The following is a 25,745-nucleotide window of genomic DNA, read 5'->3' on the forward strand; positions in this document are numbered from 1 at the left end:
AGTAACACTATACAAACCCTCTGCAAAAGCTTTCCACCCCCCTTAGAAAGTGGTCAGCAGTCTGCTTTATAACCATGGGCAATGAATAACAGCACACCTGTGGGTTTGGTGACCATTTTGCTATGGACTGGACAGTACAACTCAAACCTAGTTCTGGATGAGATGTTTCACATGAAACACTGCATTTTGTACACCAAAATACAAGATATGGCTCTTCATGTTACTCATCACTTTCATATTCTCCTTCATCACCAATGGGGTAGGACTGAATGTTGTTCTGGGTGTACATTTTTGTCTTCACAGGACAGTTGTGGTCCATGAGTATTGCCTACAAGAAAGTAAAGAGTGTCGATAGGAACATTTCTGCTTGGCATCCAGCACCACCCCACAGCCAGCCAGCTGCACCTCACATCCAGCCAGCTGCACCTCACAGCCATCCAGCTGCACCTCACAGCATCCAGCTGCACCCCCACAGCCAGCCAGCTGCACCTCACATCCATCCAGCTGCACCTCGCAGCCATCCAGCTGCACCTCACAGCCATCCAGCTGCACCCCACAGCCAGCCAGCTGCACCCCACAGCCAGCCAGCTGCACCTCGCAGCCATCCAGCTGCACCTCACAGCCATCCAGCTGCACCCCACAGCCATCCAGCTGCACCTCACAGCCATCCAGCTGCACCCCACAGCTAGCCAGCTGCACCCCACAGCCAGCCAGCTGCACCTCACAGCTATCCAGCTGCACCCCACAGCCATCCAGCTGCACCCCACAGCCATCCAGCTGCACCTCACAGCCATCCAGCTGCACCCCACATCCAGCCAGCTGCACCCCACAGAGAGCCATCCAGCAACCCCCCTGCCAGAGCAGGATCACTTAGGGTAGTCCACACAGGAATTCATCCAGGTGGGTTTGGAAAGTCTCCAGAGAAGGAAACTCCACAACCCCCCTGGGCAGCCTGTTCCAGGGCTCGGTCACCCTCACTGGAAAGAAGTTTCTCCTCATGTTGAGGTGAAGTCTTCTATGTTCCAGCTTGTACCTGTTGTTTCTTATCTTATTGCTGTGCACCACCAAAAAGAGCCCGGCCCCATCCACCTGACACCTGAAACACTTAGGCATCCTGGAGCAGGATTCATGGAATAAGCAGAAGAACTCATTCCAAGTCTTTTCATAGCAGACTTTTAGTCAGTAAGTAAATGTGATCATCAGTGGGGGAAAAGTCTATTAAAGGCTATTAATCACAGTGTCAGTTTTGACTTGAGACTGTTAGCCCCTAAATTTGGGGGTGTATCACAACAGATTTGCCTGCTCTGCTCTGAGAGTCATCCTTAGATACCCATTGAAATAGGGGACGAGGCAAGATTGCTGATTTGGCCAAGCATCATTCTTCTTACACCCCATACACTGGCTGGGAAGCACTGACTGCTCTAGAAATTTCAGTCATGGGGAAAGTTATATTTAAAAAGGAGTTGGGATAAGGCCCCTGGTACAGAGGAGTTAAAAGAAGTCTTTCATCTCTGAGGGCAAGTGATCTGGATCTAGGAAAAAGGAGGAGGGGAAAAACAGGAAGCAAAATACACAGTAGAGGGCCATGGGGAAAAAAACAAACAAATCCCAAACAAACAAACCCCAAACAAACAAAAAAACCCAACACAAACAAACAAAACCAGGATGAAATGCATGAAGGAATAAACCAAAAACTAGTCAATACAGTTCTGGAACTTCAAGGAAAACAAAAATGCCTTTTATACTGTTGCCACCAGAGCTGATGCTGTTGCAGATGAATGTCTGCTGGATCCTGGTTAGTGGTAATCAAATTTGTGACTTTCTAACATGTAACTAATGAAAAGCTTTTTCTTTGTACATCTTGGGGCATTAAAAAGAAGGAAGAGTTCATTCCAAAGAGAATGCATGAGGCTGAAATAAACCACAGTATCACAGTACATTAGAGGCTGGAAGGGACCTCAAGAGATCATCGAGTCCAACCCCCTGCCCATGCAGGCTCACCCAGGGGTTGGACCTGATGATCTCTTGAGGTCCCTTCCAACCTCTGATATACTGTGATACCTAGGGTAGTCCAGACAGGAATGCATCCAGATGGGTTTTGAAAGTCTCCAGGGACCATGTAGGTCCCATTTTGCAGAAGTTAGAGGCAAAAATGGAGAAATAAGTTACCAAAGAACCCCAAAACAAAGAAGCCATGTTATGCTTACCATTTTCTCCTCTTTGGCAGGTGGGCTTCGAAGGAAAAAGCAGAGGGGAGCGAAGAGGATATCCACAATGCCTATAATTGTCATGAGCCAAGGAAATCCAATGGCCTTTGCAATGGCACCACCAGCAGAGGGACCTTGGATGAATAAAAAAATTCCTCTTCTGAAGATCACTCAGGCACGAAATTCTCAGCAGCCACTTTCAACAGCACTAATTTTATATGCAAAACTCCTGCTTTACAAATTGATCTGAGGGATGGGCAGACATGTTTGCAATTATAACAGAAACCTCTCCTGGCTCCTTACACCACACTCCGCTTTCACTGAAGAAATTAAAGATGCTTCTAGGGAGAGTGCAGCTGTATCATGCTCTCAAGAAGAAAGGGCTCAGTGGGGAGTTATTCCCCTCACAGACTGTTAGGAGCACATCTGTGGTGTTAAGTTTTAGATGGTCCAAGGCCTCTTTCTGAGTGATACCCTATTTGTCTTCAGTGCCTGACTCCTTCAAGCCTCTTTACAGTTAATGAAGGTGCATGGCAGAGAAAGGCAACAGACGCCTCTGCTTTAGTTTCTCATAGAAAACAGGAAGCCCTGCACAGAAATGCCACAGGGACTCAGAGCTGGCATCCCAGCACATTCTCTCTGCTCAGCTGGGCATTGCAGTGGGGGAAGTGCTGGACTTACCTATGGCAAAGCCCATGCAAAAGGCAACGTCAGCTATTGCGTACACGCTGCCGTAGACCGAGACGTGGCGCAGATCCACCAGGTAGCCCATGATTGGCATCATGGAGGAGTCCACCATTCCTGGGCAGGGGGAAGGCAAACACATTTCAGGAAAACACTGCTGCTTTGCTTTGCTCTCCTTTTGCTTTCTTGACTGGCTATGTGCTAAAAGGCACCTCAATACAAGAGAGACGTGGAGGTGCTGGAGCCAGTGCAGGGGACGGCAAGGAAGCTGGGGAAGGGCCTGGAGAATAAATCTGATGAAGGAGCTGGGGATGGTTAGTTTGGAAAAGAGGAGGCTGAGGGGAGACCTCATTGCTCTCTACAGCTACCTGAAAGGATGTTTGTGGGGAGGCTGCTGCTGGTCTCTTCTCACAGGTAATCAGTGATAGAACAAGAGGGAACAGCCTCATGCTATGGATGGGTAGGTTTAGACTGGACAGTAGGAAACATTTTTTCCCAGTAATAGTGGTCAGGCATTGGAATGTGCTGGCCAGGGAGGTCACCAACCCTGGATGTGTTTAAAGGTGGTTTGGATGTGGTGCTTGTTGATACGGCTTAAGGGTGACCCTTGTAGAGTAGGGTTCTGGGTTGGACTTGGTGATCCTGAGGGTCTCTTCCAACCTGAATATTTCTGTGAGTCTGTGATACAAAAGGAACTACAAATATCCTTGTTCTTAAATAAATCTAAATTCTTAACAATCTACATTATCTTATCCTTCAATAACTCTGTTATCTGTGCTTTTTGTGATCTCTGCAGTATCTGGGGGCATGCATGGACATGCAGGGATGTGTATGTGATGCTTGCCAGAGGGATGCAAACTTAAATCATATCAAACACTTCCCAGCAGCTGTCTGTGTGAAGGCTCCTCCCTGGCACGAGCAGCAAAGCAGCTTTCATTGGGGGGAATTTATTTTGTATGAAATTACATTTACTGTAGGGCTACAAGACTGCATTAACTTCCTGCCAGTAAAAATCATTGCAGTGCTTTTAACATATCTGTTGAGCCTGGCTTTCAGAAGTAGCCAGCAATGGCACAGGGCAGCTGACAAACTTGCCAAGATACTGAGGACGTGTAGTTGTGCTGCAGCTTCTTTCCTAACCACACTTTCCTCCTGTGTGAAGATGCCCCTGAATGTTTACTGACCAGCCAAGCACTAAAACCCAACCCTTGGCTGCCACTTCAGCCTGACTGCATGGTCCAACACAGGCAAAGTTCACACATGTTAGCTGAAAAAGAAACTTGGGTATTCCTACTGAGTGAACAAAAATCTAAACCTGTTGTTTTGGAGGCTTTTTCCTTTTCTTTTTTTTTTTTTCTTTTTTCCATGAACATTTGTATCTATTTTATTTTTCCACAAGGGGAAAGACTGTTGAGTTTTGGTCAGCACATGGCTTTATTTCTGAAAACAATGTATCTACTCATGGACAGTTTGAAAGACCTTTTTATGTCAGTGGAGCAATTTTGGACAGACAAACTTCAGAATCCAGCTTGTCTAACAAGCAGCCAGGTTCAAACTACCACAGCACCATCCTTTAATCCTTCTTGTCCTTACCTACCAGTGTGGGCCACAGCTCAGGCTTCTCTACTGCCAGATCAGAATGGCAACAAACCCAATTTTCCATGTAACTTCATATATCTAAGAAGTTCTACATAACCCACAGACTTCAGGAAGTCACTGTAATTTTTCTTACCAATGGCAAATCCAACTCCAAAATTTGGTGCTATGAGTCCATAAATGTTTTTAGCAAAGGGTACCTGTAAAGTAAATTTCAGGCAGTTAATGGTGTTCCACTGCACATGCTAGTGAGGCTGTTTTTCTTTTTCTAAGGTCAGTTGTCAGAGTAGTGATGGCATACTTGGTACAGATGTGCAGGTTAGAGTTTGAGTCTTCTGGGCTACTGTTTCAGACAACAGTGTTGTTAAACCACTGACACACTATTATAAGCAAGACTCAATGGACTGTTGAGTGACAGCGCAGAAAAACAGGATCATCCTCCTCCTTTCATAACCAGTATTGCTTCAAGATAATTGAAGCTCTGAAATGTGAAAGCACTCAAAACTCTGATCTGGAACCTATTAACTGCATATTGTTTGAGCATGTACCATAAAGCAGGAATTTCAGCAAAAATCTCATGGAGGGAACACACCTATTTGAAGCTGAAGATACAAACAGTCAGAACTTACATATAAAATACCTATTTGAAGCTGAAGATACAAACAGTCAGAACTTACATATAAAATACCTATTTGAAGCTGAAGACACAAACAGTCAGAACTTACACATAAAATACCTCTTTGAAGCTGAAGACACAAACAGTCAGAACTTACACATAAAATACCTATTTGAAGCTGAAGATACAAACAGTCAGAACTTACATATAAAATACCTATTTGAAGCTGAAGACACAAACAGTCAGAACTTACACATAAAATACCTCTTTGAAGCTGAAGATACAAACAGTCAGAACTTACACATAAAATACCTCTTTGAAGCTGAAGACACAGTCAGAACTTACACATAAAATACCTCTTTGAAGCTGAAGACACAAACAGTCAGAACTTACACATAAAATACCTCTTTGAAGCTGAAGACACAAACAGTCAGAACTTACACATAAAATACTGATTCCCACGATGAGCATCCCGAGCAAAGCACAAAGCCACCTGCCAGAGAAGGAAAAGCACTCAGAGACTGGTGGTACTGAGATGTCAGAGCTCAGAATCACAGAATTGTTGAGGCTGGAATAGACCTCTGAGATCATCAAGTCCAGCCTATGACCTATCTCCCGATAGATGACCAGACCATGGCACCAAGTGCCACATCCAGTCTTTCCCTAAGCACCTTCAGGGATGGGACTCCACCACCTCCCTGGGCAGTCCATTCCAGTGTCTGATTCCTCTTTCCATGATGAAGTGCTTCCTAACATCCAACCTATACCTCCCCTGGCACAGCTTCAGGCCATGTCCTCTGGTCTTATCACAAGTTGCCTAGGAGAAGAGCCTGACCCCCACCTTAATACAATTTCCCTTCAGGTAGTTGTAGAGTGTGATAAGGTCCCCCCTGAGTCTCTTCTTCTCCAGGCTAAAGTGATCTTCAGTGTTCCAAAGTCACAGCTGAAGTGCTGAGATACACAACCAACATTCAAAAAACAAAATTTTGCTGCTGTAGAACAAACTTTAATAATTCCTGCCACCAATAAAGTGTGCTGGTAAACACTGGCAATGGTCCACAAGCTGGAGTGTTATTAGTCTGTTAAATGAAGCTTACCTTCCCATTTTGTGTGCCAGCATCCCGAAAAGATTAGTTCCAATGAGATAAGAGATACTGGCTGGAAGAAAAGCAATGCCTGCAAAATAGGAACGAGGTGTTTTATCAGCAAGGGTTTGAGTGAAGGGTTGGAAGAAACTAATAAATGCCAGACACTGCCATTCTGATCTGAAGGCATCTAATAGTGCCTTTGTGATGGCCCAGGGAATCAAATATCCGCTTTGTTGCAGCCCTCTCATGAAATCTAAGGACATCATCTATGAAAGGCAGGAGCCATGTGATGCCTTTGAAAAGGGGGGGGGGTTCAGCATCAGCTACAGAACTGGTCTGGGAGAAGGGATGGAACAAAGCAGAAAGGTAATGTCTAACTCCAATAAGCTTTGGGATAGGTCAAGGAAAACTCTTTCTGGGTTGCATGGCTTATGCAGCATATGTTCAGCACACGCAGCAAGCCCATGACCATCAGGGGTGGGTGAATCCTTCCCTGGAGGAATGGACAGCAGGACTGCTGTTGTGGCTTTGCAAGTCACAGTACCTCTCCCACCCCGTAAGTACTGTGAGACTTTGTGTTAAGAGTGAGTTTGTAATGCCACAACACAGTCACAGAATCACAGAATAGTTAGGGTTGGAAGGGACCTCAAAGATCATCCAGCTCCAACCCCCCTGCCACAGGCAGGGGCACCTCACACTAGGATCAGGTTGCTCAGAGCCACATCCAGCCTGGCCTTAAAAACCTCCAGGGATGAGGCTTCTACCACCTCCCTGGGCAACCTGTTCCAGTGTCTCACCACCCTCATGGGGAAGAATTTCTTCCTAACAAACATCTATCCATTTCTATTTTTGTTCCATTCGCCCCAGTCCCATCACTCCCTGACACCCTAAAAAGTCCCTCCCCAGCTTTCTTGTAGGCCCCCTTCAGATACTGGAAGGCCACAAGAAGGTCTCCTCAGAGCCTTCTCTACTCCAGACTGAATAGCCCCAACTCTCTCAGTCCTCATGGAGAGGTGCTCCAGCCCTCTGATCATCCTCATGGCCCTTTTCTGGACACCTTGCAGCACCTCCTGATCCTTCTTGGTCAAGCAGCAGCCAAAGCCAAGTGTATATCAATAATGATTGTAAAGTTTTTGTCAACTTTACATGGGTTTGAAATTGTTTAGCCACAATATTTACAGTAAATCTAATTTACAATTTAAATAAGAAGTTATTGGTTTAAACTTTTTTCAGCAAAACTAATCATCTGTAATGATTTGCAGATGAGGGCACATGAGCAAATTCCTTCTGACTCTGTTGGGAGGCTCCAAGTACCCTCCTATGTCCTGCATGTCCACTCAGAAAAACATAGTCTTGGAAACAGCAATTTTTTTTCTAGACTTGAGGTTTCCACAGCAGTGGTGTAGCTGGAGCAAGTGCTAGCTGCAGAGTGGCCTGAAGTTATCCCTGTTTTAAAAGCCAGTTCCAGTCTGTACTTGAGGATTCATCCTCTTCCTACATGTAAGTCACAAGAGAGGACACAGCTTGGAGGGAAGCTTCAGAGGGGAAAATGCTAATCACAGTCTCACAGTATATCAGAGGCTGGAAGGGACCTCAAGAGATCATCAGGTCCAACCCCCCTGCCAGAGAAGGATCACTTAGGGTAGTCCTCACAGGAATGCATCCAGGTGGGTTTGGAAAGTCTCCACAGAAGGAGACTCCACAACCCCCCATGGCAGCCTGTTCCAGGGCTCTGTCACCCTCACTGTAAGGAAGTTTCTCCTCATGTTGAGGTGAAATCTTCTCTGTTCAAGTTTGAACCCATTGTTTCTGGTCTTATCTCTGTGAACCACCCCAAAGAGCCTGGCCCCCTCACTTGACACCCACCCCTCAGATATTGATAGACAGATATGGAGAGTGTGAGGTTCCATTGCCTCAGCTGCCTGGAGAGCAGCAGGGGGGATGATGCAGGTGTGTGTGCAAGCAGGGACTGCCCCCAGGAAAAAAGACATTGTATGGAAAATCCCCAAGAGGCAGAGGAACAGGGTGGCTATGCTTAGTGTTGTGTCCTTCTGCAGCCCTGTTGAATGGTTTGTGTCTCTTGGAAGAAATAACACACAGTATTAGTCTGTTGTTCCTGTTAAATTCTGTGTCTTCTTGGGAAGAATAAAACTGGGAGACCTGACAAAACTGGGCAAGTCTGACTAATCTGTGCACACCACCACAAGCCTTCCATTTGGTCCCTGTTAAATCAGGCAATTCAGATTGAGACAGCAGCCACAACACTGCACAACACAATCAAACCATTCCCTGTTAAGTGCATGTGCTCCTCGCCTTTCACCAAGGCAACACAGACTTTCTCATTTCCTGCCTATCCATCTTCCTTCCTATCTCTCTGATATTCATAAGAAAAAAAAAACAAAAACCAAACCAACCAACCCACTAACAAAACTTATACACTCCAGAGGTAATTTTTAGCACAGCAATATCCTGTGATTGAAATCCTTTGGGGGGTTACAATGGTGATACTGGGGAAACCTTTTCACCTATGTAACCACAACTACTTTGGTACTGCCTGGGGCTATCTTTTTACACCAAATGGTCACACATGGCAGACCTTGACCACTGAGGGGGGGAGGGTGTGGAAAGAAAATACTGCAAAGATTTGTTCAGTAAGGCTTGCAGGGTGGTGTGTCAGCTGTGGTATACTGAAGCAGAACTGTAATTTTCTAAATAAGCTTTATGCATGGTCACATTAATTGATCAAATCAGGGTCCTTTATGCCTTCTTCAGATCATGCTTCAAACAGCTGGATCTCCACATTGCCTAAGACAACAATTTGCTTAAACCCCTGCAGTTCAAGATATAATTTAAGAGGCTTAAAAACTTTAATTAATGCTGTCAAATCAGACAAGGCATAATGGAGTCAATTACTCATATCATTAAGGGATAAAATTAGCCCTAATTTAAAATGGATATTTTCCTTCTAGGAAATCTCTATTCAGCTAAAAGATTTGTAAGACTCCTTTCCATTGAAGCAGTAATATGAAACTCTAGTGAGGGAGGTAGATAAGCAATCTTCCTTTTTTTCTTCATGAGGTTTAAAATATCTAAGTTTCTGTGTTAATTTTCCTGTATTGCAGGCCAGTAACCATTTTCATGTTCAACAGTACAGCAGCACAGCCAGGACTGTTACCTGTGGCCACTCCAGATCTGAGCTGCACTAATTAGGACTAAGGTTTGTGCTATGTGGTGTAGGGACACCTACATAGAGAGTAGGGATATTAGAATCATAGAATCATAAACCAGTCAGGGTTGGAAGAGACCACAAGGATCACCTAGTTCCAACCCCCCTGCCATGGGCAGGGACACCTCACACTACATCAGGCTGGCCAGAGGCAGTCAGATGGGGGTTGGACTAGATGACCTTTTGGAGGTCCCTTTCAACCCAGACCATTCTATGATTCTATGAACCTTCTTTTTTTATTCAAATGCCCTATACTGATACCAAAAAAACCCATCCCAATGAAAGGTCACAGCACAGAGCATTTGTAAACATTATGAAATATGCTGTGTTTTGTAATAGTAACTCTTTCCTGTAGCCAAGATGATTCACATTAACCTCCGGCATACAGGTTGAGAGCCACTGGAAGCTAGTCCATTTGTCTTCCCTCCCCTGCCCTTTGTTCACCTCAAACAGAAAGTAACTGCTCCAGTTCTGCTCTCTGGTTTAACCTGGTACATGGAACAAATCCCTAGTTTGCCTGTAGACACTCTATTCCCAACACTGTCCCCCTGCTACAAGTCCTGAGGTGGCTCTCCCACAGCTTTCTGTTGAATGGGATGGCTAAGTGACCACTGAAAGAGTGTCACACCTGCCAGATTCAAGGGAAAGTGCTCCTCCTGTTCTTCATGGCCACATGTTAAGTAAACTCCATCCTTATTTCCACACATTGCCAGGACCAGCCCTGGCAGGAGCGTGCTCTGCATCAAACACACTGCACCTATTGCAGCTTTCTGTCTCTGCCTGGTCCTGAAAATTCAAACTAGGAATTTTTCCCTCTAAGAAAAGAGCCACACAAGTTGTTTTGTCTTGCTGGCCTGGCTCTGTGGCTCATCCCTCAGCTGCCACAGCCAACCCTTACCGCCAGCACTGCTGGAGCTCCTAAAGCAGCTGGGGCAAATCACAGTCCCATGGCTGCCTGCATCTATTTCTCCTTGCAATGAATGTTGTCCAGTTTTGGAGCCTATTTTTCTTACAAACCAATGTTTGCAGTTGTGCAGGTCTAACACTGTGCATCTATTTCTCCTTGCAATGAGTCTTACCTATTTTTGAAGCCTATTTTTCATCACAAACTGATGTTTGCAGTTGTGCAGGTCTAACACTGTGCACCTATTTCTCCTTACAATGAGTGTTGCCCATTTTTGGAGCCTATTTTTCATCACAAACTGATGTTTGCAGTTGTAGAGGCCTAACACTGATGATTTCAAGAGAGTAAAAGCAATGACTACCCTGAAGCAGGTAAGCAGACCATCATTAACAGGACCAAAACCAGTCATGAGATAAAATACAGCAATGAAAATGATTTAGTGTACATTACCAAGCTGCCACTTTTTGGAACACATGGTCTCCATCATCCAGATAGGTAATGCTGGTTCAAGCATAGCAATTGCCATGTTTGCAAAGCAGATTGATCCTTGGGGATGGAAAAAAAAAGAGGAAATAAAAAGTAGTAAATGTTTCTTTCTATCAGCAAAATTCCATGCAAAGAATAGATGCTTTTACTGAAAATCCTGGGTTTTTACAGTCCTATTTGTCATGGATATGATGTTTATTAAGGGGTAATGGATATAAACTACAGCACAGGAGGTTCCACCTCAACATGAGGAGGAACTTCTTCACTGTGAGGGTCCCAGAGCACTGGAACAGGCTGCCCAGAGAGGTTGTGGCGTCTCCTTCTCTGGAGACTTTCCAGCCCTGTCTGGATGTGTTCCTGTGTGACCTGTGCTGGATTCTATGGTCCTGCTCTGGCAGGGGGGTTGGACTCACAGAATCAACCAGGGTGGAAGAGATGTCCAAGATCATCAAGTCCAACCAATCACCCAACCCTAATCAACCAGACCATGGCACTAAGTGCCTCATCCAGGCTTTTCTTAAGCACCTCCAAGGACTTCAACCCCACCACCTCTCTGGGGAGCCCATTCCAAGGGACAATCTCTCTGTCTGTGAAGAGCTTCTTTCTAAGATCAAGCCTAAACTTGCCCCTGCACAGCTTGAGCCTGTGTCTTCTTGTGCTGCTGCTGGTTGCCTGGGAGAAGGAACCAATCCCCACCTGGCTACTACCTTCCTTCCAACCCCTAGAATCCTGTGATCCTGTGATCCTGTGAAATAGAACAGAACGTAAAATCACTGAAGACAAACTTTGTATCTACTTCTGTTCTCCTAGAAATTCTGCAATAAAGGTTAAGCTGTTTTCATAATGTGAAAGTCTACAGTGAGCTTGATGACATTTAGAAAGTTCATGAGGTCTGACTGTTGCACAAATGATTAGCTAAAACTACAGACTTTTGGTCTTTATCTAGTCTCCTGGGGCAAAATTAGAGCCCTGTTGTGTGTGAGGCACAGGTCTGACCCTGAGAATGACTACATTGAGAGGTGGAGGTCTTGATCCTAAAAATACCATGAGACAACCACAGAGATGTCTGTCCTCTACAAAAGGGAATTTTGTGTAGGGATCCTATAGCCAGCAGCCTGTAAGTCCATGTACCAAAGCATGGGTCTGGCTGAGCCTGCCCAGCCTGATGAATTTCAAATGTTTCTAAATCTCTTTTGAATTTCTGGACCTTTAGTCACCCAGACACAAAGGATAGCAAGCAGTGGAACTGCTGATTCAGACTTGCCCTGCAGCTCAGCTCTGCCCTGTGCCACTGCCTGCAGATGCAGACTCCAGTGGGTTTGTGTCAGGTCCATCCATCCTCAGCAGTGCACTTCAGCTTTAGCACAGGGATTATTAAGCCCCATGGTATTTCTTTGGATTCCAGATGCATTTTCCACTTACTGAAGAGAACCCAAGGCAGACAAAGCCTAGTGCAGGGCAACAGGACATGTGTCCTCTGCTAATCCTTCGTAAAATGACTTTCAAGGGAATTTGGAAGCCACTAGAAGTGACAACCTCAAACTTGTGTTCCCCCTTTTTCTTCCTAATATTTGTAATCTCTGAAGTTTAGGGACACATTCTAGGCTCTGACAGTCATTTAACATCCAAGTTTTTCTTTAAAAAAAGTAAAACAGAAATTTGTCTGAGGTCAGAGAAATATTATTTCTCCTGGAACAAGTTCCTCATCATACAGTTCAAAACAAAATGAGCACTGATGCCATTCTCTGTTCAAACCTGTCAGAGTATATTAGACTGTGTGCACACAATTCCTAAAATGAACTTCCAGGCTAGCTGGCTAAATCCCTTCCTGGGGCAAAGAGCAATAGTTCAGCACTGCTTTAGCCCACAGATGAAAGGTTAGATCCAAAGCAAACCTTTCCACTCTGCTGCAACCCCCCAGCTAGTTCAGTGGCTGTGAGCAGTCTCCATTAAACACCTCAGGGCAGCCCTCTTCCAAGGCAAAAAAAAAAAAAAAAATTAGCCACACTGAAGTGATTTTCCTTCATGCTGGAAAAAAAATATTTCAGGCCACACAAAATGGCCTAGGAGAGATGGCTGAAACAGCAAATTCTACTGTTAAACTTCACAAAGAAAAGAGAAAGAGGTGTGCATGCATGCATGTGATGCATTTACTTCTCATGAAGGCAGGAAGCATCACCAGAGCTTACCAAAGCAATCAGGTACATGGCCACTAAGTACTGCAGATCTTAGTACTGCAGTGAGAGCCTGGGCTGGTACTCTGCAAACTCAGGGCAGAGTCCCATAAAAACTCTGCTACCTTAGCAAAGTGTCCCCAGAAGAAGACAAACTATTTCTTTTCCTCTCTTGCGTGGAGCTGACCTCTCTTTAGAAGGCCATACCTCAAAGGCATAAATCGTATATTGTTTCTTCTTTAAATCAAACATCCCCCATAGGTTAGAAGATGTGAAATTGCAACCCTTCAGCTGGATCTCATCTCTTCAGCTGAGAACCCTTTTGACAGAATGCTGTAGACAGCATTGGGGCTTTCTTAGCTGTGCAAAAGCAGGTACCTAGTGAAAAGTTGCCACATGCCTTCTCAAGAGCCCATGTGCTCACAATGACACCTGCCTCAGCTCTGCTTTTTGTGTCTGATAATTGAAACTAACTTGTCTGTCAAGGCAACTTTATCACTCTGTAGCACCTCAAGTTTCTTTATTCCCTGTCAGTGAGGCCTGGGTGTGAGAATTTCATTGACTTCACCCACTGAGCTCCTTCCAGGAGTGACAAAAAAGGTCAGTAGGGTTTCTTGTGCCTGCATCAGTGAGTAACAATGTCACTTACTTTAAAGCATCACTCTTGACACAAACCACATAGGAGGCAGAGCCTGCATTTACTCACATTTCCTTTCTCCTGCAGAGGTTTTCATGTGAGCTTGGCCATATAGAATCACAGAACTGTTAGGGTTGGAAGGGACCTCAAGGATCATTCAGCTCCAACCCACCTGCCACATCAGCCTGGCCTTAAAAATCTCCAGGGATGAGGCTTCCACCACCTCCCTGGGCAACCCATTCCAGGCTCTCACCACTCTCATGCTGAAGAACTTCTTCCTCACATCCAATCTGAATCTCCCAACTTCCAGCTTTATTCCATTCCCCCCAGTCCTGTCACTCCCTGACACCCTAAAAAGTCCCTCCCCAGCTTTCTTGGAGCCCCCTTCAGATACTGGAAGGCCACAAGAAGGTCTCCTCAGAGCCTTCTCTTCTCCAGACTGAACAACTCCAACTCTCTCAGTCTCTCCTCATAGGAGAGGTGCTCCAGCCCTCTGCTCATCCTGGTGGCCCTTCTCTGGACACCTTCCATCACCTCCAGATCATTCTTGTAATAGGGGCTGCAGAACTGGATGCAGTACTCCAGGTGGTGTCTCACCAGAGCAGAGGGGGGAATCACCTCCCTCGACCTGCTGGCCATGCTCCTGTTCCTTTGATGTCTACACCTTTGTGACATCCCCAGAGTGAACTGCATGTTCAACAGGAACCACCACAGCACATCCTGCCAAAGCTATTGTTGACAGCCAGGGCAGGAGAATTGGCCTGGGCACTATGATCTGCAGTGAGTGAATGAGAGCCCTGCTCTCCTGCCCATTGTGACAGTCACTGTTATTATTTCACAGGCAACATGGCTTATTGAGGGGGAAAGTCACACTTTCAAGAAGGAGAGAGAAGGGCATCATGCTTGAGTTCAAGATCCCTTGTGTTAAAGAGTAATATTGTGTTATAGACAGGCCAAATTGATCAGAAAGGGCTTGTACTTTGGGAATACAAACAATTATGACTCAAGTGTCTGACGCACACTCAGGAGATTGAATCTGAATTTATACCACGAGATGAGTGCACCCAAATTGAGAGTGCAAAAAGCACTCAAACTGCCAGGCCATTTTGCAGCATGCCTAAAATATCCCAGGTTTTCACTGGTGGTTAACAAGTCAGCCCACTGGAGATGCAGTCAAGTTTTTAATGAGGTAGTTAACTGCCTTAAAAGCCATTCAAAACCTCCAATCCCCCTGAGCAGCACAAACCCATTGGGAGTTCTAACTTTCCTCTCTCTAACCATGGTATCTGAACATTGTACACAGCATGGGACATTCACATTCACAGCAACCTTTTGAAGCAGAAGACCTTATTGCCATCTACAACTACCTGAAGAGAGGTTGTAGCCAGGTGGGGGTTGGTTTCTTCTCCCAGGTAACCAGCAGCAGAACAAGAGGACACAGTCTCACGCTGTGCAGGGGCAAGTTTAGGTTTGATCTTAGAAAGAAGTTCTTCCCAGAAAGAAGTTCTTCCCAGAAAGAGAGATTGCCCCTTGGAATAGGCTGCCCAGGGAGGTGGTGGGGTCGACGTCCCTGGAGGTGTTTAAGAAGAACCTGGATGAGGCACTTAGTGCCTTGGTCTAGTTGATTAGTTGGGGTTGGGTGATTGATCTTGTAGGTCTCTTCCAATCTGGATGATTCTGTGATTATCCTGGTTTAGGTATAGAAAAATGTGGCATGATGCCTTGACTGACTGCCCTCAAATTATCAGAGCACAGAGATAACTCTGTCATCTCAACCAACCACTTTCCAACCATTCCCCATTAGTTACAGAATCAGAAGATCCCATCTTAGAAAACAGAGTAAAAAAAAAAAAAAAAACAAAACCAAACTCCTTGAGGTAAGGGAGAGAGAATGAAACTTTCAGACCCTTTTCACTGTAAAAAAGCAAGAATTTCTCAGCTGAAACAATTGATATGTAAAGAATGTATTCCTGGTGCATCAAGAGATTTGCCTTTGGACAGATGTGCACTGGTAGGACAAAAAAAAAAGGCTGAATTCCTAGCTTTAGTTCTGAAAAGCCCAGATTTGGTCTGTAAAGGGAAATGAAGCCCAGGGAGAAGAGGCTGAGGTTAGAGAATGTCAACATCAGCCATACTGTCAAAGTGGGAGGCAGGACCCTGGGTGATATAGCTCACCCTGCAGTAACCCACAGGAGGGACTTTCAGATCATAGGCAGTAATGCCTAATGCCTGGTCAGGTCACCCAGAGCCATTGGTAGGAGTAGGAAGGATCAGAACAGAGAGGGTCCTTATGTTGCTACCCCTCTGTACATCCTTCCTTTCCTCTGGTCATGCCTAGCTGCTGTGGATCAAATATGAGAAGCAGAAACAGGAGACACAGGCAGTGCCTTCAGGAAGGTGCAGGGAAGCAAGAAGCAAACCAAGCCAGGGTAGTAAAGATAAGGTCTCTCTGACACATTGTCCTGATTCCAGGCTGCCCAGCCCTGAGTCTTTTCACTGCTTTGCTGCCCTGAGACTTTTGGTGCAGGCCTGTTTTAGAGACAGCTCAAACAGCTTCTGAGAATAGCTGCAGACATTAACTACCCGCAAATGTGTTAGAAAAGGGTAACAAAGCCCAGCACTGCTCTTAGCAAACATGGGACATGGTCAAAACTGAAGGGTCCATGGTCTTTGGTAATGTTTGCTTGGCTAAGAATAGTTTGGCATGAGTAATTAAGTCTTAGTCAAGGAAAGTACTCCTTGAAATCAGTCCCCTGGCCATATTTTATCCTATGAGAAGGTCTTTTAATGCTCCAAGAATTTCTCAAGCAAAAGTGTTTGTGAACTTCAGTCGCAGCTTGCTCAAGTGTCTAGTCAAAGACCACTAGAAACAGCAAACCCCACAACTGCCTGGAAGAATTGCTTTAGTGGGCGAGCAGGTTAGGATTAAGGAACAAACCTGTTAAAACTACAGTCTCTTTTCAGCTGTTTTATGAACATTAAAAAGGGCCAGGCTTAATTATAGTCTTCAGAATAAACACTGAACAAAATGCAGTGCAAAAGGCCAACTTCCCTTGAGACTGAAATACTCAATTAGATGAATGATACAAGCAATACCAATTGCCAATCACCATTCTACCTAGACCTCTTCTGAAACATAATTCATGCTCTTCTGAAACATAATTCATGCTCTAGAGACCAAACTCACCCTTTCAAACTGAAATGAAGTTCAGTATTGTTCTCTATGCCTACCTGTGATGTGCTGGCATTCCGTCCTTCCAAAAACCTTGGCCTCTCTCACTTGCCTCATAGAAAGCTTCATGGCCACATCTAATTGCCTTAGGAGAGCAATGCAACTGCAAGTCATCAGTGCCCTCTTATACTTTCTGCCTATTGTATTTCTACTGATATATTCATCCTCTATTACCAGCAGGTTCTTAAAGCTTTACATAAATGAAGCCAGCAAATGATAGTGTTGTTAAACCAGCTCAGCCTGAGGCACTCCAGGATGCCAGGCATAACACCCATGGTTGGTTTAAAGGAAAATAAAAAAAGGATCTGGTACCTGCAGCAATAATGATATAGGGGTCCTTCAAAAGTGTCAGTAATGGTGTCCCCTTCTGACTCTATGAAACAAAAGGTGGGGATTAGGGAGGGCAAAGTATCATCTATTGCCTAGAGTGTTTTACTTTCATACTTACTTCTGCTTGTGTTCTGGATGGCTGCAGAACAAATAGCTGAATAGCTGTGAAAAGAGATCAATACTGTAACATTTCTTCAAGAAGGGGTGAGATGGTAGCAGTATCAAAGGGATGTGCTGCACAGTGATATTGACTCTTTGTATTTACTGACCTCCATCCAGCAGAGCTAGTGCTGCCAGCACCAGGAAAGGAGAACTCTTCCCCACAAACTCATACATGATGCTCCCAAAAGGTGGGCCCACTGCCAGGGAGAAAGAAAGAACAGAGTTGTGAAGCCACATCTCTGACTCTGAACAAACACCCTCTACAAGCATGTGGGCATCCTGCTATTGGTACTCAAAGCCCAAAAAGCTCAACGGAGAAAAGCAAACAACATCCAAACTAAACACAAAGCTTGTTGATCATGGCAATTTCCATGATTTCACTCCCCAAAACACTCTTCCATGTAAATAAAACCCAAATATCACAGAGAATATTGCCTGGCATATCTATCTGCATAGGAAAAGTGCTTTTCTGGGAAGAGCTGTTCTTAACATGCACTCTGAATCTAATCTGGAGAGAGCACAATAGCACTGTACTCAACAAACTCTTCTGCTGCTTTCCCAGATCACAGATACATGCTTTAGGGAAGGCTGGAGCTGGCAGAGAGACTCCATCTCACTGACCTAATACTCCCATAGCAAGGCCTCCTAGTGCAATTCCCATTGCGTTGCCTCTCTCTTCATCATCTGTATATACACTGGCAAGCATGCCCATCCCTAAAGGAAAAAAAGAAAAACCACAAAAAAAAAACTAATTAACATTTTCTTTTAAAAGCACAACATAAAATTAGGCAGCTGTGTGCTAGAGTTTACAGTCAGCATTCGCCAGCCCTACTAAGCACTGTACAGGCATCGTAGCAGGTATCTCTCCATGTATAAATACAAATATCTATAGATATAGATGATGTAGGCATAGCTAGAGGTGATGTAGACATAGAAGATAGAGACATAGATGAAGATATAGACATAGAGATATAATCTCCCTTCTACCTGGAATTCACCTTGAAGCAAGAACAAGGATTGGCAAATGCAAATGGTCTCTAAGACCATGTTCTGTTCTACAGTATTAGTCAGGTAATTTAATGATGCTCTCATTTGCTAGATTGTTTGTCCCTGGCTTTTTCACAGAGCTCTTGGATGATGCTTTTCAACTGGGTGGAACAAAGCTTTCAACAATTATTCACTCTCTGTTATTTACACTCTGGGTACTTGACACTAAGCTCTGGTGACCAGTCCCAGCTGTTGCTGGTCAGTGCTAGCTATGCTCTGGGTGTGAGACACTATGCAAAGATGATTACTTGGAAAATTAGTATTTCAAGCTCAGTGTCCAAAGCAAAAAGTTTCTTTTGGGCTTTATCTTCTTATGACTGACTTCTGTATTTCGTGGTTTCACAAAAGGAAACGTGAAGCCAAATTTGTTTGTGTTTTCTGTGAAGCACTCAGACACTGTAGAGGTAAATGCTGGGGAAGAGTCCTCATAGAAATTACTAATTCTGTTTTCAAATCAAGGTTTAAGTAAGAGTCAGCAAATAGAGTCCACAGCTTTACAGTGAGCCAGGAAAAAAGGGGGAAAAATAATAATTGCGTGATTGCTCATCAAGTGAATACCATCCATCACAGGCACCCAAAACCCAGAGGTCCTGCACATATGAACATGCTTAGAAAACTGTGGGTGACATTGAATTTCATCAACAGTTGAAGAGCAACTTAGAAAATGATGTCAAAATTCACAAGGTATTTGGGAGACTTGGAGAAGTATTCTGGTTTAAAAAAAAAACTAAGAGGCAATGCAAAGAAGGTAACACAAAGTTTACACTTAGGTGAGAATGATTACATGCACACATCAGGGCAGGTAAAAGATTGCATTGCAGCAGCACAACTGAGAACTTCCTCTGCCTGTGAAGTGACTCTCACTGCTGTTGGCCCTTGTAAAGAGCCAAAGTTCCTGCTGAGTGTTGGGTGTGGTTTTGACACAGGATAGGAAGGAGGGTAGGGATGATTGCAGACTATTCAGTGAAGAACAATGACGGTGACCAAAGGCTTGGCAAAATACCTGTGAGAGACAACTGCAGGGTTTTCAGTTTAAAACCAGAGTGGAAAACAAAACAATGTGAGATGTGATAACAGTCTTGAAACATGAAAAAGAGCCACAAAGATAAAGAAAAGAAATTGGACTTCATGTTCTTTCAAGTATGGGAAGGTAAAATGGGTTCACATGACAGTAAAGAGTCTTTAGCTGAAATATCAGAAAAACCCTCCTGACAGTAAATGTACTTCAGCACAAAACTGGATGCTGAGAGCTCTTATAGAGGATACTGAGGACATGTCTATCAAGTATGCATGAGGAATAACAGATATAAAGCTGGTCCTGCCTTCAGGAAGTGGGTAAACTTGCCCTTTTCTGTTCTATTTTGAAAGGTTTTCTGTGAAAAAAATCACATACTCATTTAAGGTACAAACTTGCACAGGGATGGAGCTAAAGCTGATTCTGGTGTGCCTTCCCTTTGGAGAGCTTGGTTTGTAACCTTAACTGGTACAAAGAGAAAAGATGAATTGTCTTGTCTCTATCCCTCCTCCTTGTCCTTGCCATCCCCATTCCTGGCTCCTTGTCCCAGCTCCTGCCTGCTCCCTCATTCACATCCCCTCTCTTCCTTAAATCTCTCTGCCTAACTAGTGTTTGTTCTACAGCTTCAAACCCATCATCTGTCATCTCCAAATCCAGGACACCATCTTAAGCAAAAGGTGCTTCTTGATCCCACTTTGAAGGCTCAGTCTTGGGCATTGCATCTCCCCAATTCCAGTGTTGCCCAGATGCAGGCTGGAGCAAAAGCCCTGCACAAGGAAGCTCAGAAGAATCCAGCTGCCAGATTTCTTGTTAAGTTTGTGTGGAGTGTATGTGAACCCTGCTTATAGAGCAGTCCAACTTGGAAGGGGAATTTTTCCCAAGGAAACCAAGACTCGTTCTTAACAAAAAGTCCTCTTCACCTCCCCTTCCAAGCAATATTTATGTTCCCATTCCCATCACAGGACAATTCTTCAAAGGAAAAATTGTGACATGTTCTAGCATTAACAACTCATATTTTCTCCAGTCTCAGGCTCAAAAAAGGGTTGAATAATTTAGGCTGAACTCCCTTACTTCATTTCACCTACTCATTTAAAACTCAACACCTTGTATTTGGAGATTTGGTACAGGTAACCTGAGTCCAAACTGGCAGCCAGCATGGTAAGCCCTCAAAAACAACATTTTATAGAAGGAGTTCCAGTAACAGACTGAGCTGCTACCCCTACTATAAAAAGTACCAACATAAGTTCCTGATGACCTTTAAAACAGCTAGAATTGAATTTAAAATCTTGAAGACACACATGCAGAAATCCCAGGGAGACTGGAGTTCATTTTAATGTTCTATCTTACTGCAACCCAAATACCGAGGAACTCTGAAAAGGTATTTGCTTTTGAGCTAGGTTACATGAAAGGGTCAGGAAAAAAACAAGTGAAATGTATTTAATTGAATATTTTTGTATTAATTATTAAAACTTCAAGGAAATTGTAGAGCTGGTGGTCTGTGTTTTCCTCTATCATCTCTTTTTTTACCTGCCACTGAAGAGCAAGAGGAACCCACTCCTTGAAGGGACCTTGCAATAAACAGTAATGTGTAGCTTCCAGAGAAGGCAAACACTACAGAGAGAAAAAAAAAAAAATCAACAACAACCCAGAGTTAAATTTTAAAAATTAGGTTAACACTAAGTAGATTTAAAAGTTAGATTTCTTTAAACTATCACAAAAAAACACCAAACAAACAACACTTCATGCAATTTAGTGAAGTGTTTAAAGTGACTTGTGCCACTTTCAATGCTAACTGCATTATTTTCACTTATTGCATTTAGATGTGTCATTGCTGAATTGTTCTCAGGTGTCTAAGCCTCCTGGTAACACAGAATGCAAGGGCACAAGCAGTTTTAACTAATTACTTAGGATGTGATTACATCCTGCTCTGATTCAACTGCACACAGGAATAAGACCTTTCTTTCCTGTCTTTCCTCCCCATGCTGCTTCACCTAAGGCTGCCCAGTCTGAAGCTCCAAGCATCTAGGGAGAGCAGGATTTAACCCATGCACACTGATGCTTCCTACAGTAAGTACATGGATGGAGAGAGGTTTGACCCTGCTGCTGCCACCTCTGCAATAGATGGTGTGCAGCACAGCTGGCGAAGGGGCAGGGAAGCCAGTTCCAACCATTCAAGGGCTGTAGGAAGTTCCTCATCCTTCCAATACCAGAGAAATTGCACCTGAGAAGGTGCCCCTCCATTTCCCCATGAGACTTTACCCTGAGCTACAGCCTGCTTTTCAGGATAGAGCCCTTGGGTGTTGCACTCACCAGCCCAATTCAATACAACACTGGAAAGCAGGAGTGTCCCAGAAACCCAAGCACATTTCTGTTTGTGGAGTTTGTGCCATGGTCAGTGTCATTAAATCTACAGTGAGTTTTTAAAAACTTTTTTTCAGCTTCTGTCTGTTGGCTACCTATAGAACTTCTTTACTGTGAGGATGACAGCACTTGAACAGACTGCCCAGAGAGTTGTGGAGACTCTTTCTCTGGAGATATTCAAAACCTGGTCTAGCAGGGGATTTGCTAGATGATCTCAAGAGGTCCATTCCAACCTCTTCCATTCTGTGATTCTGTAATTTTCACCAGACATGTTACAACTGGGGGAAGCTGTTAACACACCAACTGAAAACAAGATCCACATCCACTTCTTCCACCTGCCCCATGCCATTGTGCCTCTCAGGCTTTTCACCAGGTCTTACAAAAATCCCTACCCATGTGGGCAGAGAAGAAGCAAGAAAGATGTGGGAAGAAAGTATGGCAGACAATCAACAGAGTATTTCTCTTTGTCAGGTATTAAGCTTATTGCTTTTATCTCCATCCCAACCAAAATTAGTCTAACATGTTCCTAAAATCCAGAGTAGTCAGAGACTCTAAGACCAGGTGGTCTTCTCCAGCACTTCAGTCCTCTTGCTGTTAAAGATATTTTCCTAATATTTAAGCTAAATTTTCTTTGACAGTGCTTCAAGGTCATTACTCCTTCTCTCACATGCAGTGGACATGGCAAACTGTCATAGACTGTGATACCTCTTATATCTACCTTTGGGAGCAAACTTAGTTCTTTCACCAGTCCTCACAGGCTTCTAATGATCCTTGATGTTCTGCTCTCTACTTTTTTCCTCTGGGCCACTACTGTAAGTGTCATCCCAAAACAGAATATAAACCAGCAGCTGAAGCCTTATCAGTGCCATTCAAGCAGACAAATGGTCTCAGCTGACTTACAGGCTGTGCCCCTGTTTGCACATCCCACAGCAATGTTTAGCAACTGCTATGATACTGTTGACTCACATTGTACTCATGAGCCACTGCAGCCTCATGATCTTTCTGATAAGCCCCTACCATAGCCAGTTGTTAAGGACCCTGCAAAACAGCCCTCTCATGGTTAGCAGTGCTGTCTGAGATTACAAGAACCTGAGAAAAAAGGAGAGACCAGCTGAGGTGGGATAGAAGGTGGTGAATTCCTTACAGGACATTCACATAGAATCATAGAATCAGTCAGGGTTGGAAGGGACCACAAGGATCATCTAGCTCCTAGTATTTGACTAATACATGAGTGTATTTGTTATACCTCCTCGGAAATCAACATTAACAAGGAGGATTCCTTGTGGTAACTATTACAGATCGCTTATTTAAATGTTGCACTTGGGCCAGACCAAATAAGAGGTGGACACTTACTGATTGTTGACACAAACATGATGCAGAAGCCAGCAAACAGTGGAATCTGGTAGCCTATTCTGGAAAACAAAATGAACATTCACATTTCTGAGGCTGTCTCGCTGACATTTTGTGTTAGACTTACACTGAGGGCAAGCACCACAAAAACACGAACTGTAGCTCCTTGCTAAGCTTTGAACTATTTATTGTGGACACAAGATCAGATCTGTCTGCATTACAAATGCCTTTTCATCTGGCACAGGTGACTTTTTATCTAAAATCCCTGGAAGAAATTCTTCTCATTAGAATCTGATTGCCCTGTTCTCGTTCCACCATAATTGTTCCAAACAAAGGCCCTCTGGGCCTCCATGAGGCTGCCAAGGATGTAAGAAGGAAAGATTTGTCTGAGCATGCTGAACTTTGAAATATCCCAGTGGTCTTTCAAGGCTCATCTGCTTCCATCTTCATGAGATAATGACTATAATGGGATGTGGTCAAACCAATGGCTTTTTTACTGGCAAAATTTGTCATCGGCTTTGTTGGAAGTTCTGCATCAGCCAGGAGCACTGGAAGAGTCCTAAAGAACCTGAGAACAATAATTTTGCTTTCCATGGGTGTAGGAGTAAAAATGGAGCAGATCAAAGCTTTCTTCCTCATCCTGCTTCCTCATTAAGCCTGTGGAAACGTCTGGTGGCTTTAAGTATTTAAATTACTAGGAAATTTAAAAAAAAAAATTCTTTCTGGGAAACACATTTTTTGAGCAGCTAAAATGGAAATTTCAACAACAACAAAACCCCCCAACCAATATACTATTTTTTCACACCATTAAAAAGCTATCCTAGAATCAAAACCACTACCCAAGTAGCTCTGAAGGCAGTCTGCATGTTCTACTCAGCACACTTTATTCATGGTTTCTCTGTTTTACTGTGTGATTGTGCATCTCAAATCTATTTGCAAAGATCTTGTTGACCAAATTCTTCAACAAGGGATGATGCTCATCAAAGGAGGACTGATTGACTTCAGCTTCCAATGATTTGGAAGGTATTTATACTGTCAGTGTTGGCTGAAGTAGGTCAAGCAAATAATGGAAGAGTCTATAATTACCCTTTTAATTTTTAATACTAGCAGTTATGACATAGGGAAGCCAAAATCATTATTCTGAGCTTTGATTTTTGTTAATGCAATTTTCATACAATTAAGAACCTTGGATAATGGAAACCTCTCTGAAGTGCCAGGCTGGATGGTTCATTATCCATCTCACTTTAACACTCATTTGAGTTTTGTGAATGAAAGAAATCTAACATGCACATTTCTACAACACCACAGAAATCTCTGATGAGGAATAATTTTTCCTTAAGTATCATCACTGCATTAAAATCTGATAAAAGCATAGCATGCAGATCCTTCCAGTTGTTCCAAATACCTAGTGGGCAATGGTTACTCATGTGGTACTTAACTGGACTGGAATCTCCAAAGCAAATTAAATCCCTGGCACTACCACAAATTTCCTCAGTGGCCTCATGACAATCATTCTAATTCTTCAGCACCCTGACACCTTGGTTTATGAGAGAATAATCTCAGCTGGGTTTTGTCTGCTTTATTTAAAGTGGATGATTTTTCTGAGCCTGTCTCTTCTCTTGCACAGCAGGTACTCGATGGGATGTTAATCTGCACTGATGTTTCTATGTACCTGAGCAAATGTTACCAACTTGTTGCCTGCCTTAGAGATCAGGTGAGTTGCTCCCCTTCCCGTGTGCTCTGGTAGATCAGCCTACAGAGCTGTTGACCATAATTGCTTTGGTCTTGATTTTTTTTTTTTTAATTAAAGAAAACACTGATAGAAATACAGATGAAAACAACCCTGCAGGTATGGCTGCTGCTGGTGGTGAGCAGCAGCATCTTTCTCTGTGGCATGAAAGCAGGAACTGGATGACTTCATGCTATATTCCAGTGCAAAGTAAAGTAGGGTTGTGTCTGTCAAGGCCATCCCAGAGAATTCTAGGGTGGACACTGAGGGAGAAGTCTGATTTTAGTGCAGAAATCAAGCAGTTCTTAGATTTGACAGGGACCATGAGGCAGCAAATTTGCTTCTGCTACAACTGAATTGAAATAGTTATTTGCATAAAGACAAATGTCATCAAGTTGGCTCACACCTTCACATTCCCACCACTAGATTAGAGACATAACATGTGAGACCTTCCACAAACATTAATGAGTTAAACAGAAGGGCTATCACACTACTTCTAAATAATACGCTATCAAGTTAAAGCAGATTACAACTCTTCCAACAGGCTTTTCACACTTGGAAAGTTTCTGGTGGTTGAATGCTGTAAGAAAACAAATATTTTGGAAGTCACTTTTAACGTTCCATGAAATACTGTTCAAGCATTGTTCTTAATTTCTGGAGTCACAGATATTATCTTGGACAAATGATCTCACAACAAGGTGTGAAGCAAAACATAGCAGAAGGTGGTAAGGGCAGAACTGGAGCAGAACTCAGTCCCACTTTTGCTACCCAGCAGACCATGATGCTTTATCATATACACCAAGGTCTAACACACCTTTTCTTCCACACAGAAACTAATCATTTCAGAACCAGAGTCTACGTGGGCACAGCTAGTCATTTCAGCCTGAGTCTGTATTGCCTG

At 43.7% G+C, this 25,745-nt stretch overlaps 1 protein-coding gene across 1 annotated transcript in view; it reads right to left on the bottom strand.

The window, feature by feature from the left end:
- Positions 1–220: 220 nt before the first annotated feature.
- The window catches only part of SLC18A2 (solute carrier family 18 member A2), a 33,058-nt gene continuing 7,533 nt past the window's right edge, over positions 221–25,745 (bottom strand). The window contains exons 3-15 of the mRNA XM_054382180.1: positions 23,119–23,177; positions 20,932–21,015; positions 17,964–18,056; positions 17,450–17,539; positions 17,299–17,342; positions 17,163–17,223; positions 10,772–10,867; positions 6,201–6,279; positions 5,545–5,596; positions 4,624–4,687; positions 2,889–3,008; positions 2,208–2,341; positions 221–328 (exon numbers count right to left, since the gene is read on the bottom strand). Of these exons, the coding sequence (XP_054238155.1) occupies positions 221–328; positions 2,208–2,341; positions 2,889–3,008; positions 4,624–4,687; positions 5,545–5,596; positions 6,201–6,279; positions 10,772–10,867; positions 17,163–17,223; positions 17,299–17,342; positions 17,450–17,539; positions 17,964–18,056; positions 20,932–21,015; positions 23,119–23,177 (1,084 nt within the window). The remainder of the gene's footprint in view (positions 329–2,207; positions 2,342–2,888; positions 3,009–4,623; positions 4,688–5,544; positions 5,597–6,200; positions 6,280–10,771; positions 10,868–17,162; positions 17,224–17,298; positions 17,343–17,449; positions 17,540–17,963; positions 18,057–20,931; positions 21,016–23,118; positions 23,178–25,745) is intronic.

The sequence above is a fragment of the Indicator indicator genome, chromosome 7, assembly GCF_027791375.1.
Source record: "Indicator indicator isolate 239-I01 chromosome 7, UM_Iind_1.1, whole genome shotgun sequence".
Classification (NCBI taxonomy): Eukaryota; Metazoa; Chordata; class Aves; order Piciformes; family Indicatoridae; genus Indicator; species Indicator indicator.